The sequence below is a fragment of the Eubalaena glacialis genome, chromosome 7, assembly GCF_028564815.1.
Source record: "Eubalaena glacialis isolate mEubGla1 chromosome 7, mEubGla1.1.hap2.+ XY, whole genome shotgun sequence".
NCBI lineage: Eukaryota > Metazoa > Chordata > Mammalia > Artiodactyla > Balaenidae > Eubalaena > Eubalaena glacialis.
The window spans coordinates 41,212,368-41,233,995 of NC_083722.1; the positions used below are offsets into that span (position 1 = coordinate 41,212,368).

Sequence of the window (21,628 nt, forward strand, 5' to 3'; positions counted from 1 at the left end):
CAGAAGTGCTTCTAGTCCCTTTGTTCTCATCTTTCAGAATGACTCAGAGCTGCTAAGTTTATTTATCTTTATTTCAATGATACAGAGCCCAGGATCCTTTATCATCCTCCCCTCCTCAGTCTCCGTCCCCAGGGGTTAAATAATTTTTAAAAATATTTAAAAAGCTGTAACAAAATAACATCAAAGGAAATGGGAAGAGGAATGGGGGAAGGGTCAGGAATCATGAAGGGAGTAGAGAAGAGAGAGCCTCTTCCCCAACCCCCCACCTGGATTCCAGCCTGGGCAGTAGGGTGAAGTACCCCCTACCGCCCCAGGTACATCCCAGCTGTAGGTGAGGTCAGAGGTCAGGGTATGAAAGTGCCGGTGTATGTGAATGGGGAAGTAAGTGGGCAGAGGCAGGCTGTTCAGAAGATGCCCCCTCCTCCCCACTCAACCAGGTACTGCACAGAGCCATCAGGCCGTACTCTCCGAGCAAGGACCCGGACGGGGTCCCCTCGGGACAGGTAGCCGACCCCACCTCGGACTCCTCCCCCAGTTCCAGGAGACAAACTACGGCACAGGGGAGAAGGGGGTGCTGAGCGTCTAGGAAGACCTGGGGAGGGGGCTGGGACTGAGGAAGATGAGGCAGTCATCGAGTGGGGGGCACTTTTAGGGAGGTCTGTGGGGAAACCAATGTGAAGTTCCAGGGGTGACCTAGGGAGAGAAGGCAATTGTCAGTCCAGACGGAGATTAAGGACTGACCAGAAATGGAGACCGTATGTGGATTAGAGGAACAAAAAAAACGGTTAGAGACCAAGGAACTTAAGAGCACAGAGGTGAAGAGCACAGAGGTATCACAGGTAAAGGAGTAGAATCTCACCTGTCTGGGGGTTCACCATCCCCAGAGGTCCCTGCGGTGCTGGCAGAGGGGTGGAAGGAAGCGAACATCCGGATGGGACTGCTAGGGTTGGGGGAGGGGGAAAGTCAGGACCCGAAGCAGGGGAACAGGACCCTCTCCCCTGAGAGGGCAGAGCTCAAACACTACCCTCAAGGAACCCCTGTCCCCAGAATACTGGGAGCAGACATTGGCTCTAGGTCTCTCTAGGAAAAGAAGTGGGCAGCCAAGGGAGAGAGGGGAAAGAATTCTGGGTGAGAAAGTCCAGAAGATGTAGACGACTAGAAGAGAGGTTCCAAGGGAGTACACCTGGCTGGAGGCAGGAGGTGCACTGACCTGGGCAGGCAGCGGGCATCTGTGGGCCGGAAGTTGTAGCCGCTGCTGCCCTGGTAACTCTGGTTAGGGCTGGAGGGTGGTGGAGACACTGAGGCCTAGAAGGAGCAAAGGACTGAGAGATAATCCTTGATTTCTTCCCACACCACCATTTGCCCCACGGGGTGCCCCTGCCCTTGTACCTGCAGTGCCCTCTGCAGACGAGCCCGCTCCCTCTGCTCCTGGGGCTCGGGCTGGTTGCGCACTGCTGAGGGTGGCCCCAGCTCCTCCATTTTCCCCTTCTGCCTCCTCCTCAGGGGCTCTGGCTCCGGCCTCCGGCGCTTCCCCAGGGGACGTGAGACCCCTCCCCCAGGGCCCTGCCCTGAAGGGAAGCTGTAAGAGGCCTCCTTATCCCCCCAGCCCCCTCCCGGACACCCCAAGACCTCCCCGTTTCCATACATACACCCTGAGAACTTCCCCATCCCCCCTGGACCAGTGACCTGGTGGGGGCTCCATCTCCAGTAGGGGGCTCCACAGGGGGAGGGATCCGAGCATGGAGACCAAACAAGCATTTCCTCTTCTTAATCTCCCTCCCTGAAATGAAACTGGGGTAAGGAGAGAAATAATATAAGGTCAGTGCCGTAGAAAAGGAACCCTCTTATGCCATTACTCAGTCCTTTTCAGAGGTGATCTTCCAGGTGGGCTGCAGCCCCTCCCCTCCCAGGCTGCCATACCATATCTCCATCTCTTTCTGAGCCTCCCTCCAACTCACCGGTCCTTGTGGCTATTGAGAGCAGAGAGGAGCCTGGAAGAACGTTCTCCCTTGGGGGTGTCTGAGAGCTGGGGGAGGGGAAGGAAAATGGGGTCAGGGGAGCAGTGATTCTCTCCCTCCCCCTTTTCTCCACATCTCCCTAGTCCACCCTGACCCCCAGAGCTGCACTACCCCTTACCTCCCCAAGGAGCAAACTGTCCCAATTCTCAGAGGTGAAGGGGAGGATCTCACGGTCAAAATCAAAGTATTTTTTCTTACAGCAAACGCTGAGGTGGTAGAGGACAAGATGGGCCACATCCACCCTGGAGAAACATTAACTTTTCAAGGTGGTAGAAGGGTTACAAAAGCCAGGGGGTGTCCCAAGGCGGGGGGCTGGGGCCTCTAAGGTGAAAAACTGGGGGTGCTGAGGGAGGAGTTACACTGAGGTCATGCCCCATCCAGCTCACCAGCGAAGCTGTAACCTCCGGACCTTCTCAGGGCCCCCCCGACACACACAGCATTCAAACTCATAGAACCTGGACATGGGCAAGAGAGAGAAAAATACTTTTTACAGGAAAACTACATCATGCTGGTGGGGGGGGGACTCCCAAGCAAGGACGGGGCCAACGGGTAAGCAAAGATGCAGAGGTTGGGAAGAGACCAGGTCTGGGATGGAAGGGTGGGGGACGGAGGTGATGGAGCAGAGCTCTTGGAGACCCCAGCCAGGCTCACCTGTCCCCGTAGAGGAGGGGCTTGCTCAGACACTGGGTGCAGGCCTCATGGAACCACTGTAGGCAGCTCCTGCACTGCAGCATCTTCAGGTTCCACCTGAGGAGAAACACGGGACCAGTAACCCCCAAATACCCCTCCTTAACTGCCCCAAACCCAGCTCACCACCTTCTCCCACACCTTCAACACTCCAGCCAGCCACCGTTCTTTCTCCTTCATTCCCTGCATTCACCACCACCCCCACAACTCATTCCCTAACCCCCGCCCCTCACTACTCACTCCCCAGGGCCACCACAGTAACAGTAGCTCTGCTGCCGGTTGCTCAGATGCCCAGCGTCCCAGTCCAACCCCTTTAGTCCGTACGGCAGGGAGAGCTTCATGCCCAGCATGGCCCGGGCATAGGGGCCCTTCTTCAGCGCACCTCCCCTCTGCAGGTGGAACAGGCAGGCGGCCTCAGGGGTGGGGGAAGAAAGGACTCGGGAGAGGCTGGGGGTGGGAGGCTCCCACAGGAAGGTGCCTTTACCTTGGTAGCGATGGCAAAGACGCACTGGCGGCAGACCCAGGATGTGCCCTCTCCCTCTCCGGGGGCTGGGGCCCTTGGAACATGGCAGTCCTGGTGATAAGCTGAATAACGATAATATTGATAGACCACTCATTGCGTTGCATACCTGTCTGCACTAGGTGTTGGGACAGGAGGAGTCTTACCCATCTCATTTCATTCTTGACCGTGGTCCTGCTGGGGTGGGCGTGTTACCTTTATTTTAATAGCAGGTGAGGCAGCTGTGGCTCTTAAAAGTTTAGGGACTTGCCCAAAGTCATATGGGTAGAAAAGGGTGTATTTGAACTACTTTCTGCCTGCAGAGCTCACACGTCCCATCCCATGTTTGCTGCTCCCTGTGCTGGAAGGGAGTGAGGTTACAGGGTTGAGGAGACGGGCCAGAGCAGTGACTTGGGGACTCAGGCCAGCACAGGTGGTATAAGGACCAGTGCTAGAGGGAAGAGTGAGAGGCAGCCTGGAAGGCCCAGGGCAAGCTGGACCATTCAGGTGTCCCACTCTCTCACCGTGGCGACACTTCTCACAGCTGACCAGCCGGTTCCCAGGGACCACAGTCTCAGAGCGACATACACAGCAGAGGAGTTCCTCCCCAGGGAGGGCAGCTGTGAAGAACAGAGTGTCAGAAGGCCTGTCCTTAAGCCCTTTCTGTCCCCCATACCAGGTTTCTGTTTTCCACGGGATGCACACCCTCAGGCCTCTCACCAGGGCTGATGTCTTTCCATAGAACCAGAAACTGGGAATCATCCTCAAACTGGACCAGACACACCTCCCGAGCACTGTCCACCTGGAATGGGTGAGCACAGAAGATCAAATGGAAGTCAGAACTAGATAAGGGAAATGAGAAAAGGTGACAAGTCAGAGATCAAAGGTCTTACCTTTTTGATGGTCCCCAAGTATAGCAGCCCATCTGTCCATCTGGCCAGCACATCTTGACCCTCCCAAAGTCGAGGTCTGGGGCCTGAGGTGGGAGCAGGGGAAGCTGGGTCCCAAAGTGGGGGGGCACCAGAGCGGCTCAGCCGGGGGGGCTGTGCCATTGCATCCTGGGGGGGCCTAGCTAGATGTGGGATGGGAGGAGAAAGTTATGAATACTGAGGAACTGGTCCCCATTTTCTTTGCCTATTTTTCTGTCAAGGACTCAAGCAGGTGTGCCCCCAGTCTCCATTTCCCTGAGACACCTGGATAGGAAACCACTGGGCCCCCCTCCCGAGCTTCTTGACTCCAACTCTCCCAACACAGTCACCACTGGCTCTCTTCTCCCTACCCCCCCTACCAACCTAGTTCTCGTTTCCCAGCTTCCAGAGCTCCCCTGGGATGTTATATCCTGGCCTTGAGATTTTAACAGAAACGATGGTTGCAGAGGCAAAGGTTACCACTCAATTTCTACTACCACCTTCTACTGCTGTTTAGAAGGATCATAATTGGGGGTACTGTTTCCCAGAGATGTGTTTTAGGAGGTTTTTCTGGAGATGTTTTCCAGAGTGGAAACGGTTGCCTCCCGGGCTCGCGTGTCTCATTCAGAACAATCATCTTGATGCCAGGTTATGTCAGGTCACCCTTAAATTCGGGGCTCCCGCCCCCGGGTTAGATAACTTCCCTGAGTGCCCCGGGAGGGGGGCGTGTCCCAGTCTCGGTCTCTACTCCCCATGACGGCGAGTCCGAGAGGGGACTTGAGTCGGCCCGACCCGATGCCCAGGCGGCGCGGCTCTCCCGCCCGCGCCCTGCGCGCCGACCCCCGGCTCCCTGCCCCCCCACGGGCGCCTCCCGCCGCCTCCTTACCAGTGACAGCTGGGGCCGCCGGGAGCCGGGCAGAGGCAGACGTGGGAGACCGAGGCGAACCCCCCGCGCGGGAAGGGCACGTCTGGGCGTCGGGGGGCGTGCAGGCAGAGACCGGGGGGTCCCCAGGCCCAGCCCCTCCGTCCCGGCGGCTCTGGGGCGTATGACGCAGCAGCCAAAGCAGCGGCAGCGGCAGGAGGAGGAGGCGGCGGGGGGAAGGAGGGGAGGGGAGGGGAGGGGAGGGGAGGGAAGGGAAGGGAAGGGAAGGGGAGGAAAGGGGAGGGGAGGGACAAACCGGCTCGGGGGGAGGGTGGTGGGAGGGGAGGACTGGGAGGAAGGAGGAGCCGGGGGGTAGGGGGGCGGGCCCCACCTCACCCCACCTCCCTCACCTCCAACAGGCCTGGAGGGTGCCGAGCAAGCGGCGCCTTCTCCGCGGATGGGGCGGGCGGACTGTCGGACCCGGCGAGAGAGGGAATCCCCGCAGCCCCATCCTCCAAAGGGAGACCTGCCCTCGGGGCAGGAGGAAATTCCCCCTCCCGGCCGCCGGCCTCCGGCCGAGCCCTCACCCCATGCCACACCCGTTAACTGCCCCCTTAACCTTCAGGGTCATTCCAAGCCCCACCCCCCCAGCCCTAGTTCACGACCCCGCCCTCCACTCACCCTTCTCATTGCCCCCGCCACGCCCTCCTCCCTCGAGTGCCCCGGCCCCGCCCTCGCTGTGCCTAGCTGCCCCCCCGCCCACCGTCGCCGCGCTTCTGCGCACGCGTGACCCCTCCCGCGCGCGCGGCACCTGGGAGGACCCAGCCCCTCCTTTACGGGGCGGTGGCTCTCGGCGGTTGGCGCGAGGGAGTCGGGGCTTGCGTCCCGCCCCGCGCTTCCAAGGCGGGCCCACGGACCGGGAGGGCTAGTACCGAGGCGGTGACGCCGCCGAGAGCCAGCCAATGGGCAGCGGGCGGGGCCAGCCCCGGCGGTTCGAACGGGAAGGCAGGGAAAGAGCGGGAGGAAAGAGCCAGCAGTTTGTGGGAGGGAGCGCCAGCCACGCCCCTGGGCTCGGGTTCCTACCTTCCCACACTCGCCAGAGGAGTTTCTGCCCCGGGCTGGGGTGGCCTTTGGCAAAGGGGAAACAGAACTAGTGACTGTGGATACCTAGTAGGCAACTCCTAGGCGTGGACGACGGGGGCAGGGTATGGGAGCTGGAGGCCACCCCACTCCGGGGATTGTCTGTTAGGGAGAAAAGCCGAAGCCCTAACCCCGCGAGACACACACAAATGCTTGGCAGAATGGAAGATCCACAGTTTTCCATCTTTACAGGTATGAAAAATATCTCCCTTATTGGGCAACCGCTAATAAAACCTTTATTTAAAAAAACAAAAAACAAAAAACCCTCTTCTTTATTTCATAGGCCCAGGTATCACAGTGCCCCCCTCCCAATAAAGCACCCCCCACCGCGCCCCCTTCCCCGTGTGTCTCTCACACACACACACACACACACAAAATCTAGATCCGTCTTCATTTCCTATTGGCCTGGGCAGTACCAATAACACACTGGTTCACCTGCGGGCAGGGGGTTTAGACAAACAAAATAAAGTTTTCAGAGTAACCAAAAGACCAGTTTTCTCCAAATCACCTCCCAACCCCCAATATTAGGGCTGCCCTCAGAGAATCCTAAAATAAGGGCTCTGAAAGGAGGTTCAGGTTGGTCTCAGTTCTCCCATGCCCACGAGGTATTCTAGGTCTGGAAGAGGAGGAAAGGCCTGAGAAGGGACAAAAGCCCCACACAGGAGCAGAGAGAGGAGCTTCTGTTTCTAGCAGTACCTCGGACTAGACACCCCCAAAGCCCTCCCAACACTAATGCTTAATAAGCTAGATAAAACAAGAACAACACAAATTTAGGAACCAAGGCTATTTGGAAAATCAGTGATTCCAAGCCTAGGGGAGGAAAGGTACAAGATGGATGTGGAGTAAAGACTACTGGGGACCTATCTAAAGGACACAGGAGCCAAGGTGGAGCTTCCACTGGCCAAAGATGGGCAATTTGAGCATCAGAAAGAATAATGACCACAAAGGATATATACCAAAAGTACAAGCATCTGTAAGATGTTACCTCCTGGATAAAAACTCACTGTTCACCTTTGAAAGTTGCCAGGATACCAACTCATAATACTGAAAATTGATAAAGAATCTAGCATTTATCCTATCTTACCTATATGGACTGAATTTCAGAATAACCAAATAGATGGCAAGGGGGAGCTATTTATAGAAGAATTGTGATTAATAAATGTAGAACAACTGAGAAAATTAGAAAATCACCATTTTTAAAAAATCACCATTTAAAAACTCCCTAATAATAGATCTAGATAGCATCACTGATAAAATCACTAGGGGAAAAAGTTGATAGGGAGTTTTTAAATGCATAGATCAGGCTGACAATACCCAAATCCAATGATCAATTTTTATATCATTAAAAGTGGAACAATTGGGCTTCCCTGGTGGCGCAGTGGTTGAGAGTCTGCCTGCCAATGCAGGGGACACGGGTTCGAGCCCTGGTCTGGGAGGATCCCACATGCCGCGGAGCAACTGGGCCCGAGAGCCACGATTACTGAGCCTGCGCGTCTGGAGCCTGTGCTCCACAACGGGAGGGGCCACGATGGTGAGAGGCCCGCGCACCGCGATGAAGAGTGGCCCCCACTTGCCGCAACAGGAGAAAGCCCTCGCACAGAAACGAAGACCCAATGCAGCCATAAATAAATAAATAAATAAAAATTTTAAAAAAACAAAAAAAACAAAAAACGGACTGCTGGGCTAAAAAAAAAAAAAAAAAAAAGTGGAACAATTAGGGGGAGGGGGAAAAAAAGTGGAACAACTAGATACTAGGTGCCTCCTGATATGATGCAATAGAAAGTGTATCACACCATCGAAGTTTTTTTCCCACGAAATTTAAACCTGATTCAAATCAAGCCTCTAAATCTACAAAAATTGTGAAGGAAAGAGGAAGCAACCAGCCAAAATCTAGAATATGGTATATTCTACAGGACAAATGACCCTACTTCTTCAACAAATAAATGCTATAAAAGGGGATGAGATTATTATAGATTAAAAGAAACTCGGACTTCCCTGGTGGCGCAGTGGTTAAGAATCCGCCTGCCAATGCAGGGCACACGGGTTCAAGCCCTAGTCCGGGAAGATCCCACGTGCTGTGGAGCAACTAAGCCCATGTGCCACAACTACTGAAGCCCGCGCACCTAGATCCCGTGCTCCGCAACGAGAAGCCACCACAGTAAGAAGCCCACGCACCGCAATGAAGAGTAGCCCCGGCTCGCCACAGCTAGAGAAAGCCCATGCACAGCAACGAAGACCCAATGCAGCCATAAATAAATAAATAAAAATTTAAAAAGAAACTCGAGACAATTTCAACCAAATGAAATGGGCGGCCCTTGCTTTGATCCTGAACAGAGGAAACCTAATGTATAAAAGGCATTTCTGAGACAATCGGGAAATTCAACATCAACTGGGTATTAGAGGATATTAAAGAGTTCATGTTGTTGGGTGTTAATGATGTTGATAGAACTTTACTTGGGGACTTCCCTGGTGGCGCAGAGGTTAAAAATCCCCCTGCCAATGCAGGGGAAACGGGTTTGAGCCCTGGTCCGGGCAGATCCCACTTGCCGCAAAGCAACTAAGCCCCTGCACCACAACTACTGAAGCCTGTGCGCCTAGAGCCCACGAGCCACAACTACTGAAGCCCGTGCGCCTAGAGCCCATGCTCCCACAAGGAGAAGCCACCGCAATAAGAAGCCTGCGCAGCCCCCGCTCGCCGCAACCAGAGAAAGCCCACGCGCAGCAATGAACACCCAAAGCAGCCAAAAATAAATAAACTTAAAAAAAAAAAAAAGAACTTTACTTGAACTTGCAAGATTGCAAGGGAAATCCTGATTAAAGTAGAAGACCAGGGCAGGGTGCTAAGGTGGCTGACTACTACCATGGCAGCAAGAGTGAAGAAGGGCACACATGATCAGAGACCCCGAATAAAGCCAGAACACATCGTAGGGCTATATATACCCTCAGGAAAACAAGTACCAGAGGAAAAAATTACCCTCTGGAGGCAGACAATAAAGAAACATCCTGACTTAACTCTAGTAGAGGGAGCTTAAGTCTCCTAGAGAATTCATGGCCATGGACACAGCTGATCTTCGTGGGGATTGGAGCCTGAATTCACACTATTTGGAATAGTCTGAAAAACCTGTACGTCTTTGATCCAGGAATTCCATTTCAAGGAATCTCTCCCTAGATAGTTAGATGTAACTAAACAAATATAAAATGATAATGTACAAAGTTAGCCAACATGGCCTTGTTTGTAATAGTAAAAGGGTGGAAACAATCCAAGTGTCCAGTAGAGGGAACTGGTGGATAAACTTTGGTGCATCCACACAGTGGAGTCCTAGGCAGATGTAAAAATAATGGGATCATCTCTGTGCTGGTGGGGAATAATCCTGGGGCTGTCTTGTTAATCAAAAAAAGAAAAAAAAAAGCATGGGACAACATAATATATGAGGGAGAAGAGATGTCTTACACAAAGAGGAGGTAAAACCCATGCATGTTGCTTGTATTTGCAAAAAGAAACATTGGAAGGATAAGTAAAATGATAAATGATGATTACTAGGGCAAGTGGGGAGAATGGGGACGGGGAGGTGGTTAAATCTCACTTGTTGTATATAGCTTTCTATTGATATAGTTTTGACCTTTCAACTACCTATTTTTAAAAACTTAATTAAAAATCCCCAAAATTGGGCTTCCCTGGTGGCGCAGTGGTTGAGAATCTGCCTGCCAATGCAGGGGACACGGGTTCGAGCCCTGGTCTGGGAAGATCCCACATGCCGCGAAGCAACTAGACCCGTGAGCCACAACTACTGAGCCTGCGCGTCTGGAGCCTGTGCTCTGCAAAGGGAGAGGCCGCGATAGTGAGAGGCCGGCGCACCGCGATGAAGAGTGGCCCCCACTCGCCGCAACTAGAAAAAGCCCTCGCACAGAAACGAAGACCCAACACAGCCAAAAATAATAAATAAATAAATAAAAATTAAAAAAAAAAAAACAAAAACCCCCAAAAGTCAATAGTTAAAAAAAAAAAAAAAAGGATCCAGGTAGGTAGTGCCCCAGATGCCTGGCAAATGTACATCCATTCTGGATGAACCGCGCCCCCTGGCCTGAAGGACAGCAGGGTAGGGGTGGAGAAGCCTACATAATCCCCAGGAGGCCTGACAGGGATGGGACTGGTAGTGACCGCACCTTGGAGGCAAAGCGTAGGGAGTTGAGGGACTCGGAGACGTTCTCTTCTAGGGGGGAAATGTTCACAAACATGAGCCTGTGGAGAGAGAGGGGGCCAAGCCCCAGCATCAGTGGCTGGGCAGAGCCTGGACCAGGTCTTCACGGTGTTGCCTCCCCCACCCTGACCCCAACATTGTGGTTCCCAGCCCACCCCTTCCCCTCACATCTTAGCGCTGCCGCCCAGAGAGTTCTGCAGCAGGTAGGTCAGCTTGCTGTTCCGGTAAGGCACGTGGGACTCCTAGAGGGTTGGGGGGGACAGGTGGTTAGGACAGGGCTGGGTTCAGCATGGCCAGCCCCAACCTCTCCCTGGGGTCCGCCTGCCCCCACCCCCATTACTACCTTGTTGCTCAAGGCCATGATGACCAGCCCCAGCGTGGACAGGCTGCTGTTAATGGCCTGCGTTTCCCGAAGGCGTTCCCGCTCCCCAGGGCCGAGGGCCAAGCCGGGGTCTAGCCGCTCACTCCCAGCCAGGTCCACAAGGCTGAGGGGGGCCGCGCACTGCAGGCCTCGGCCAGCATGCTCCCCAGAGATCTGCAGCTGGAACACGCTGTGACTTCGCGACGATCGCTCATTCTGGGCTGTGCGGGCCACAGCCCGGTTCTGGCGGGCCAGATGGAGCAGGGCCTCCACCTGGGGATGGAGAGCAGCAAGAGGCAAAGGCAGGCAGAAGTCAGTACATAGCTAGGTCAGGTAAGGCGATGAGCAAGACTCAGCACCTGCCCTCCTGATGCTTTCTTTCTAGCCAGCAAAAGAATAAGTAAAATACACAGTGTGTCCAAGAGTACTAAGGAGTAAAATAAAACAGAAAAATAGTGTGTGAGGGTGACGGTTGCAATTTTAGAAAGGATGGCCAGCGGGAATTCCCTGGTGGTCTAGTGGTTAGGACTCTGTGCTTTCACTGCCGGGGCCCAGGTTCAATCCCTGGTTGGGGAACTAAGATCTCACAAGCTGTGCAGTGCGGCCAAAAGTTAGGGAAAAAAAAAAAAGGATGGCCAGGGATGGCCTCAATGCCTTAAAATCTTAAGCGAGGGAGCAAGCCCTTCCAGGAGACGAGCAGGAATGTTCTGGCAAAGGAGACAGCACGTGCAAAGGCCCTGATCTGAGGGTGTGACGAGCAGGCTGAGGAACAGCCGGGAGGCCAGCATGGATGTCATGAACTGAGCAAGAAGAGTGGGCAGAGGTGAGACCTGAGATTGATGGGCAGGGCCCAGTGGCACCCGCTTCAGCAGGCCCATCACTTCTCTCCACTCCTTGGTTCCACAAAGGCGGATGCACCTCATAGCCCACCAGCCAAAACTGAATGTGCAACCTACCCTCACCACTCACCCTTCCTCATCCTCAACGTTCTCCTGCCCCTGCTCGTCCACCTTCATCCTTGTCACCCTGCCCATGCCTCCCCAGTGTCCAGGCCTAGTGCCCCTCAGCGCTTACCTCTCTCTCACAGGAGACAGGAACATATCGGGCGTTGGTGACAGTAAGCTCCTCGCTCCCCGGCCCTGCCCGGCGAATCTCACACTCACCCCCATGGCCCTTCCGGGTCCCAGTGGCCAGCAGGTCTCGGACAGTCTCATTGTAGATCTCTACGTAACTTGCCACAAAGCTGTAGGTCCAGCCCTGGCCACTTAGCTCCTGGGCCACAGAGAAGAGGTGCCGCAGGGCCCGAGGGATCAGCCCCTCCACCTGGGGGTCTCCCCCAGGCCCACCCTCCATGGTGAAGGTCTTGCCGCTGCCTGTCTGGCCGTAGGCAAAGATGCATACTGGGTAGCCATCCAGGGCTGACTGGACAAGCATGGAAATCTCTTCAAACACTTCGTCCTGTCCACTCCCTGGTGGGAATACCCGGTCAAAGGAGAAGTCATGGCGGGTGGGGGCAGCTGGCGCCCCACACAGGGTCCCACGCCGCTCGTCAGACCGGGAAAGGCTGAGTCGGGTTGGAGGGTCGGAGGGCCCGCTGGGGCCGGAGGGAAATAGCAGGAAGCCAGCGGGTGGGGTGGACTCCCCTGGAAGGACGGGGCGGACCCGGCAGAAGACACGGACATTGCCTTTGAGTTCCTGCAGCTGGTTGTGTAGCCGCCGGCGCTCCATCTCGAGCCCATGGAGACGTTCTTCCCGCTTAGCCAGTAAGGCCGCCTGGGCTGCAGCCTCCTGGCGCAGGGATGCCACCTCCGCTTGGCTGCCCGACAGAGCAGCTTCTGATGCCTGTAGCCTCCTCTGTCCAGAACAGAGCAGACACAGAGGGTGAGATGCAACCAAGAATAAGAACATGTCATGATGGGATGCGGGAGTGGGAGGTAGGCTGGGCCCTGCCCCCAAGGACTTCACAGTCTGGTAAAGAAAGAGATACGGAAATAGGAGTCATAGTACTAGAATAGGGAGTGCCATGGGAGCATCCAGAAGGGGCACAAGGAGGATGATATCTAGGCTGACACTCAAAAGTATGGGAGTGGACCAAGGGAAGGATGGAGTGCAGAAAGAATATTCCACAAAGAGGGACGTGTATATGCAAAATGCCCTGAATTGAGAATCGAGTCATTTGAGAGACTACAAGTAATGCAATCTAGTTGGTGCTCGCCAAGGAGTCAAATGGATAAGAAGGAGAGAGAATGCGTGGGAATTTTTATCAGGAAAAGAGAGAAAGAAGAAAGGGGGCGGAGAAGTAGAGGCGACACAGACCCGGGGGAGATACGGAAACAGAGTCAGGATAGGGTGAAGTGGGGCAGAAAGCAAGACAGAGTCAGGAGTGGGCGGGGGGTGGGGGCGACGGGGGAGCAGGGTAGGGGACGGAGGTGTACTGCCAGTGAGAGGTGGTCAGGGATTCGAAGCCCAAAGTGACTTCCAGGCAACCTAGAAAGAAGGGTCAGCATTTGGCGCGAAGCTAGCCCTTACCTCCTGCTCCTCCAGCCGGGCGGCCAGTCCCCTCCGCTCCTCCTGCAATTCCAGCTGTTCTTTCTGGAGCTCTTGCACTAAGCCCTCCTGCGTGCCCAGCCGCTCTTCCAGCTCCAGGACCCGGGTGCTCAGGTTCCCCAGCTCCCGTCGGCCCTGCTCAGCCTGCACACGCATCCTGGCCAACTCCTCTTCCAGTGTCCTGCGCTCTGCCCCCAGTTCCGTGGCCTGTTGCTGGGCCTCCCTGAGCTGGTTCCGCAGCTGTTGGTTCTCCTGGTCCAACAACTGGGTCCTCTCACGGCAGCATTTCAGCTCTGCGTTTAGGTCACATAACTGACCCTTTAAGTCCCAGGCCGGACGTTTGCTGGGTTTCTTCCTTCCCACCACAGGAGGAGCAGCTGTTGCTAAGATGGGCACAGAAAAGACAAAGGTCAGGGAACTCTTGGCTCTGTCTCGCTCTCTCCTCCCTCCTAGCCTTTAGGGCCTCACACCTGACCCTCCATCTCCTTCTTCTTCAGACAGGGAAGAGACCAAAAGGATTTTTCTGGGTACTCACCACCTCCTCTTCCCTATCCCAGCCTCTCACCCAAGGATTATATTTGTCACCTACTGCCAGGCTTCTGGGCAGGAACAGCAGGGCCTGGCTTCTGATTCTTCAGCACTAGAGAATTGGGGAGGTGACATAAGGAATTATAGCATCAGGGTCCCTCCACCTCCATCCTTTTCCCTTTACCCCCAATCCCTTCTCGGCCCCAGCTCTTAAGCACTGTTACCTGTGGCGACAGCTGTGGAACATCGGGGTCCTGTCTTCCTGGGAACTTTCGGCACTGTCGGGAGATTGGAAAGAGGAAAAGCAGAGTCATGATTCTCAGGGTGACATGTACTCTGGCTGGGCCGAAGGCAGAGGAGCTGCTTTTTCAGAGGATTAGAAGAAATAAGATAACTTCCTTCTTCCCTTAAATCTGATCAACTCCTAGAGATATCCTTCCTAGGACCAACAAGCCAAGAAACAAGTTGAACCAAGACAAGCAAAAAGAGCAAGGGGGCAGAACCAGGTGTAAAGTACGCTAGCATGTGTGTAAAACATGTTGGGGAACACACCCATATTTGCTTGCAAACCCACAGAACATCCCTGGAAGGACTCACAGTTGCCCCTGGCGGGGTACTGGGTGCCTGGGGAACATGGGCAGGAGGCAGATTTTTCACTGTATAACAACTTCTGTGCCTTTGGAATTTTGAAACAAGTGAAACATATTACCTATTCAAAATAAGCTAAGATTGAAAGAAAAGAAAAAGAAAAAGAAAGAAGTGAGTTGAAGAGAACTGGACTTTGTGCCCTGGAGCCCACCTGCGGTCTGGCCTTGTGTCTGTGGCACAGTGGTGAGGGCCGTTGCTCTGGGGCGGGACGTGGCAACTTTGGTGCCCAGGCCTCGTGTCCTTTTCTGGGGAAAGACAAGGATGGGGGGCGGAGTCCATAGTTACCGTCTCTGATGGTTTTATACACACACACACACACACACACACACACACACACACACACACGTACATGGATTTCCAAACCCAGCTCACCTTCTCAGGCTCCAAGTCCTCCTCCATCTGGTCAGGACCCCTCTTCAGCCTGCTTCCCGGGAGAGGGAGCCGGGAAGGGGCCTTGGCCAGGGCTCTCTTCAGCTCTATGTTCCCCTTCACTTCCAACAAGGGGGACCTCTGCTGGGAAGAGAGAGACCCTTCAGACAATACCCTGTGGCCCAAATGTCCCAAGAACTCCCGTTTATGGCCCCCCAGCCTAATTCTCATCACCACCAACAAGCATTATATGAGTACCTCTTGTGCCACAAACTGCAGCTCACAGATGATGTGCCGTCTAAAAACCATGGAGAGAGGTGGGACGTAACACAATCCCTAAGGGAATAGCTGGACAGATGCTGAATTTCAGCTAAGTTTAAGGGCAGTACTTAAAAAAGCAGGGAAAAGGAACACTTCTTTCAGAAGGCAAAACCTTAAGCTTGCACATGGTACAGCTGGGAAACCACTACGCCCTTCTAGGGAAAGCTGAGATCATAAACAAGGGAGCGAGTTGGAAGAATAAGGTTGAAGACTGGGCAGGAGGAGCAGGTAACATTTATTAGGAACTGTTTCAAATGCTTTATCTGTATCAACTGACTTAAACCTCCCAGCCCACTGAGGAGGAGCTATTATTAGCCTCCTTTTGCAGATGAGGGAATGAAGGCTGAGAGGTAAACTAGCTGGTCTAAAGTCATCAGTGAATAAAAAGCAAAGCCAGGGTTAAAATCTAGACAGTCTGGTTCTGGAGGCCATGTTTGTAACCACTTGACCACACTGTCTCATAGGGCATTGATGCCAAGCTAAGGAGTTTAGGCTTTAGCCCTGCATATATGGAGAGCCAGATACAGTTTCTGATCAGGCATGTGAAAAACATACATAAGAGCCTATTATAAATAATAATAGGGACTTCCCTGTTGGCACACTGGTTAAGAATCCACCTGCCAATGCAGGGGACACGGGTTCGAGCCCTGGTCCAGGAGGATCCTACATGCAGCGGAACAACTAAGTCCATGAGCCACAACTACTGAGCCTGTGCTCTAGAGCCCGCGAGCCACAACTACTGAAGCCCGCGCACCTAGAGACTGTGCTCTGCAACAAGAGAAACCACCACAATGAGAAGCCCGTGCACAGCAACGAAGAGTAGCCCCTGGTCACTACAACTAGAGAAAGCCCACGCGCTGCAACGAAGACCCAATGCAGCCAAAAATAAATAAATAAATAAATTTATAAATAAATAAATTAATAATAATAAGGTGTAAGTAGGCTGACTTGCATGGGGAAGACGAGGAAGCAGGGGCATGACCAGTCTGAAGACCACCGAAGTACAGGTATGAGGTAGGGGCGTGGGAAAGAAAGATCCTCTCCTCTAAGCAGCCCAGTTCTGTGCCTGGGGATCATGCCCACCCTATGGTTACTCCTACGTAGGATGACCAACTATTCTGGTTTGCCAAGAACTGAGAGGTTTCTTGGGACACAGCATTTCAGTGCTAAAACCAGGTCATTCCTATGCAAACCAGGACAAGTGGTCACCCTACTCCTATCCCACCATCAGGAAAGCACAATGTATAGATCAACTTCTGATTTTCACTATAGGTAACTATTAATTCCAAGGCCAATCGCTCTCTGCCCTTCAGTTTACTTCATTCATTCAATATTTACAAAGTGCCTATTACATGCCAGGAAATGATCTGGATTCTGGAGTAACAGACGTGGTCCCTGCCCTCAAGATTGTGACAGGACAGTAGGCAAGCGAAGCATTTAAAGAGATGATTAAATCTTTACCAAGTGCTATCATAAAAGGATCCCAAAGGAGGGGGTGGGCATCCAGTTTAGATGCGGAGAGTGTCAGACACAATTCTACAAAGTATTTTTAGGCCAAGCCTTGAAGATGAGGAAGAGTTGGCTTGATGGGCTTGGGCCAAGGAGGAGCATTCCAAGCAGAAACCAAGGAGAGGGACTTGTAAGGAATGACAAATTATTCTGTTCAAGTGAACACAGGGATGTGCATAGAAAGTGGGGAGAGGAGAAGAGAGGTAGAAGGGAAAGACTGTGGCAGTGGTATGCCGTGATAAGGAATCCGGGGTCTACTGAAGACAAGAGGGACACTGATGATTTTTAAACATGAGAATAGTATGACTCGATCTTTACTGAAAAAGTGAACTGTGCGCAATGCAAAGAATGAATGGAAATAGAAGATGAGGGTTATCGCAGCAGAGGGATGGCGTCATTCCTTCATTCATCCATTCAACAAGGATTTGTTGCACTAGATTTGTTGAATGACTGCTCTTCTAGGCTCTGGGGTGAGAGTAATGAATGTAAAGTCCCTGCCTGCCCAGAGCTTACTTTCTAGGGCAGCCTTTCCAAACTGGGGTACAAGAGAATTAAGCTCTACAGAAAATGATCTGTTTTCTCAATTCTCCCAAGAATATAAAAAACAGCTCTTACCATTCTAGGTGCCTCAGAGAGAAGTTAATGCATTAGATACAAAGGATGCCTTAGGGCATTAGATCTTAATTCTCCTGGAACTCAGTTGAGAGGGGATGTTCTAAGAGTTTGATGGCTGAGCAGAGCTGGCGTGGGGGTGGGTGGGGAGGGGGAGTAGCCAGAGGTCAGGCAGTGAAGGAGATGGAGTCCAGTCTGACTCCAAGAAGCCTGCCCTGGTTCCCAAGATCACAGGAGGAAAATCTGGGTTTGTTTGTTTTTTAATTAAACTTCTCATTTTAAAACCATTGTAGATTCACATGCAGTTGTAAGAAATAATATGGAGAGATCTGAGAGCGCCTGAAGGGCTAATTTTTAAGAGATGCTAAGTTCAACTTTGGGAAAGTGAGGTTGAGGATGTTCACAGAACATCACTAAAGAGAAAACTCTGAAACAATTTGATATCCTGGGTTTTAAATTTTTAGCTTATTGGTTTCTTGTCTTTCCTTACATTAGACTGTGAGCATCACAAGAACATGCCTGTTTTGTTCACAACTATATAACCAGAGTGCCCAGTACAATGTCTGCTACATGGTAGGACTCAATACTTTTTTTTTTTTAATTTTTGGCAGCGCCAAACAGCTTGTGGGATCTTAGTTCCCCGACCAGGGATTGAACCTGCACCCTCAGCAGTGAAAGCATGGAGTCCTAACCATCGGACTGCCAGGGAATTCCCTCAATACATTTTTCAAGGAATGAAATTAGATGTCCACCAGCAGGGAAATGCTCAGATAAACTGCAATACATCCAAACCATTGGCTCCTATACAAATAAAAAGGAAAAAAAAAGGAGGTGGTGTTCTCTTTTCCTGCCACCTGCAGAAAAGTGCACAAAGAATGCTGATTTTAATTCACTTTAATCAAATGTAGTATGAAAACTAAATTTTTCTTTTAAGTATTTCAAGGTCAAACACTGAATTTTTAAATTACCTGTGCCCTTCGTTCTCCCTAATCTACCATAGTGGATCAACTAAAGACCTACCTCCCTGGAATTTGTGTGGGTTCAGAAAATGTGTTCAAAGGTTTGTTTATACAGGGCAACTCCTAAGAGTACAGTATTTATTTTTCTCCCATCTATAAAGCTAGACAGGATGACTCCCAACTTTCCACAATAAGCATATGCACTTAACCTTCTATAAAAACAGATTTTCATGGAACCCCTCCTATACCCACTTCCCAGGATCAGAGATGGATGCCCTGCTGCTAAGGAATCTCCTGCACGTGCGCATCGGCTCCCACCCTCACCCACACAGGAACAGCACTCCAGCAACCCTTCCTTCTCTCCTCTGCACCATCATTTTCACTCTCTCCTGGATCATTCCAATCAGTATATAATACATGCTATTATTACTTCCAACCAAAAAGAGTTTTTCTCTCCTAACCCTGTCCCAGTCAGGCTTTCACTCCCACCATTCCACCAAAACTGCCCTCAAGGTCACAAGTCTGCTTGTGTTGCTAAATCAATTCCTCATCTTTTTGTTTCTTGACCCATCAACAACGTGTGATACAACTGATCACTCTCTCTTCCTTAATACACTCGCTTCATTTAGCTGCTGGGAGACCATCCTCTCCTGGTTTTCCTACCTCGCTGGTAGATCCTCTTCATCTCCCCAAACTTTAACAGTGGTCTTTCTATTCTCTATCTACACTCTAGGCCACTCCTATGGCTTTAAACACCATTCATATGCTGACAACTCCCAAACTATTGTCTCCAGCCCAGACTTTGACCCTGAAGTCATGTGGAACTAACCTTCTCAACGTCTCCACTTGGAAGCCTAATAAACACATCAAACTTAAGGCATCCAAATCTTAACCTCCTGACGTCCAACCCTCCTTCAACCTTGCTCTCTTGCAGCTTCCTCCATCTCAGTTGATATAAATCCATCTTTCAGCTGCTCAAGCAAATACACCCAAAGTCCTCTCATTCTCTTACATACCACAAAGTCTAACATCAGCAAACGTGGCCAACTCTATCTTCCAAATAGATCCAGAATTGGACCACTTGTTACCACCTCCCCTGCTACTACCATGATCCAAGTTACCATCATCTGTCACCTGGATTATCACACTCTACTGGTTCTCAACTAGGGATGGTTCTCAACTAGGGATGGCTTTACTCCCCAGGGGACGTTTGACAATGTCTGGAGACACTTTGTCATGATTAGGTGGGGGTTGCTACTGTCATCTAGTGGGGAGAAGCCAGGGATGCTGCTAAACAACAGACAACTTATAGGACAATCCCCCCCGCCCCCCATAAGAAGTCAATAATGTGAAAGTTGAGAAAACCTGCCCCATTCCTGAAAGCTCTCCTTGTTTCTATCCTTTCTCCCTTACAGTCTAATCTCAATGCAGCTGCCAGAGTAGTCCTCTTAAATTGTAAGACAGATCTTGTCTCTCTTTGCTTAAAACCATCCAGTGATTCCCCATCTCACTCAGAGAAAAAAATCAAAGTCTTCACAATGGCCCCTTCGAGGAGCAATGCGTTCAACACCCCCCTCTCTGTTACCTGACATCCCTTCCCACAACCTTCCCCGTTGCTCATTCCATTTCGGGTTTGCTACACAACTCTAGTGGCTTTGCTCTATCGGATTCCCTCTGCCTGGAACGATCTTAATAACTACTTGCCTGTTTCCCTCACCTCTTTCAAGTCTTTATTCAACTCTCACCTTCTTAATGGAGCTTACTAAGACAACCCAATTTAACAGTCTATCTTGCCAGCTGGCCTCCCCTCCCTCTCTTAATCTGCTCAAAATTTTCCTTTTCTCCATAGCCCTTATCACCTTCTTAACAGCATTATATAATTTACTTATCACATATTGCCTGTCTCCCCATGGAATGGCAGCTCCATGATGACAGGGATCTCTGCTTGCTCACTGCCGCATCCCAAAGACATAATAGGTGCTCAGTAAATATGTGATGAATAAATATGAGAAGGTTTCTATTCTTTTTCACAGTCACATCACACTGCTCTCCTCTCTGGCTGGCAGGATACAAAGAGTATCTCTTCAAGTTGAAACCTGACTTTGGGTAAATCTGAATGTGAATACTAGTAAACAGAGGATTCAGGCAGGAGGCCTTTTCTGGCACCAGAAGTCAACCCACTCTCACTGTCACAAACACACCTCTCTCCACTGGAGAGGGGAGGCTGCAGGTGGTTGTGAGGTGCGGCAGGGCACTGATGAGAGAAGAAATTAAGTTAACCAGTCCCACTGAGCAGAGATCTCTGCAAAACCTGGGAAAGGAGAGATAATGAGGAGTCCTTCAGTTCACAGTACTCCATTCCCCCTCTCCCCTTCCTACACCCCGAAGAGGCCGCAAAGAGGAGAGAGGACACGAAAGGACATCAGCAGGGATTTGGCCTCAGACACCACTTCCCTAGAGCTAGTGGTCATCTCAGAGCTCACACTGCAATAGTGAGTAGGAATAGACAGGTGGGAACGTGTTCAGACAAGCCTGAGAATTCGAAATGGGAAAGCCTGGAAACATGAAAGTGAGCAAGGGCGTGGGGGACACCCTGAAGCTGCGGGAAAGCAGGCAGACTCCCCCCACCCCCACTCCTGGGGCTGCTCCCTGCCTTCTCCACTCTCCACCCCTCATCCCTTTCCACTGTGCGGGGGCGCACGACCTTGGCCCTGCAGGCTGGCAGAACTGAGGCCGCCGGCACGTCAGCACTGGGGGTGGGGCAGCCAGCTGTCGTCCCCGCGCCGACCCCTACTCACCTGCGGCTCCATGTCCAGCTCCGTGCCACACACGCCAGGGAAGCGCAATGGAAGAGGACAGGGCGCCGGGGCTCCTGGGACCCGCGTTCTCTCGCGCGCTCGCGACACAGAGCACGCGCGTTCCGGGCTCCGGCGCTGCCAGCCCGGCGCCACACCCGCCACTTTTGAATTTCAACGGCCGCTACCCTGCTCACCTCGCTCCGCACTCAGGGGCCAATCGTCGAAGCCGCCACAGCCGAGGACCAATCGCAGCGCCCTCCACCTCCCGAGGCCACACCCCGCCCGGCCACCGCCTTCCCGTTCCTGCTTCCTCTGCCCAGGGAGGCAGGCGAGTTAGTCACACTTCCGGCCTCACTGTTTCTTTTCTCACCCCACCCCTCCTCTAGCTGGAGTCGCGCTGTACTTCCGCTCGGCTCCCGGCCGCCGCTCGCTGCGTCAGAAATTGCAGGGAACACGCCGCCCTAACGTAACTCGTGTGGGGGCGGGGACGCTGGAGGAAAGGAATCACGCGTGCGCAAACAGAACCCATGCGGGCGGCGGGGCGGGACCAGCGCCGCCTAGCGGCGGCAGTAGGAAGCGCACTCGTTAGTCCCGACTGGATCGATGTGATTGCGGATGGTGCGCGACGTCTCCCAGATCCTTAGAACTGATCCCGGAAGTTGA

The 21,628-nt window shown here is 52.5% G+C and overlaps 3 protein-coding genes across 10 annotated transcripts; 1 reads left to right on the forward strand and 2 right to left on the reverse strand.

Moving 5' to 3' along the window:
* Positions 1-53: 53 nt before the first annotated feature.
* PHF1 (PHD finger protein 1) lies at positions 54-5,572 on the reverse strand. 7 transcript variants are annotated; one of them, XM_061196398.1, is made up of 15 exons: positions 4,999-5,572; positions 4,098-4,276; positions 3,925-4,006; positions 3,729-3,824; positions 3,190-3,290; positions 2,946-3,094; positions 2,670-2,765; positions 2,405-2,473; positions 2,137-2,260; positions 1,959-2,026; positions 1,687-1,791; positions 1,390-1,579; positions 1,211-1,305; positions 860-937; positions 54-693 (listed from the first exon to the last, which is right to left on the reverse strand). In XM_061196398.1, the coding sequence occupies exons 2-15, from the start codon at positions 4,254-4,256 to the stop codon at positions 405-407; spliced, it is 1,701 nt and encodes a 566-aa protein (XP_061052381.1). In that variant the 5' UTR covers positions 4,257-4,276; positions 4,999-5,572; the 3' UTR covers positions 54-404. The 7 variants fall into 7 exon arrangements, 4 of the variants coding, with proteins under 4 accessions (XP_061052381.1, XP_061052380.1, XP_061052382.1 ...); XM_061196397.1 differs by having other exon boundaries at positions 860-940; positions 4,999-5,571; XM_061196399.1 differs by lacking the exon at positions 860-937.
* On the forward strand, positions 3,804-6,333 carry LOC133095271 (uncharacterized). The gene is made up of 2 exons (XM_061196402.1): positions 3,804-4,015; positions 5,394-6,333. Exons 1-2 carry the CDS (start codon positions 4,012-4,014, stop codon positions 5,762-5,764), a joined length of 375 nt encoding a protein of 124 aa, XP_061052385.1. The 5' UTR covers positions 3,804-4,011; the 3' UTR covers positions 5,765-6,333.
* A 131-nt stretch (positions 6,334-6,464) lies between these two features.
* KIFC1 (kinesin family member C1) lies at positions 6,465-21,060 on the reverse strand. 2 transcript variants are annotated; one of them, XM_061195150.1, is made up of 11 exons: positions 20,966-21,060; positions 14,770-14,907; positions 14,549-14,642; positions 13,974-14,027; positions 13,811-13,861; positions 13,204-13,604; positions 11,749-12,528; positions 10,657-10,947; positions 10,482-10,555; positions 10,279-10,354; positions 6,465-6,549 (listed from the first exon to the last, which is right to left on the reverse strand). In XM_061195150.1, exons 1-11 carry the CDS (start codon positions 20,975-20,977, stop codon positions 6,505-6,507), a joined length of 2,016 nt encoding a protein of 671 aa, XP_061051133.1. In that variant the 5' UTR covers positions 20,978-21,060; the 3' UTR covers positions 6,465-6,504. The 2 variants fall into 2 exon arrangements, with proteins under 2 accessions (XP_061051133.1, XP_061051132.1); XM_061195149.1 differs by lacking the exon at positions 6,465-6,549 and having other exon boundaries at positions 10,222-10,354; positions 20,966-21,037.
* Positions 21,061-21,628: the final 568 nt, after the last annotated feature.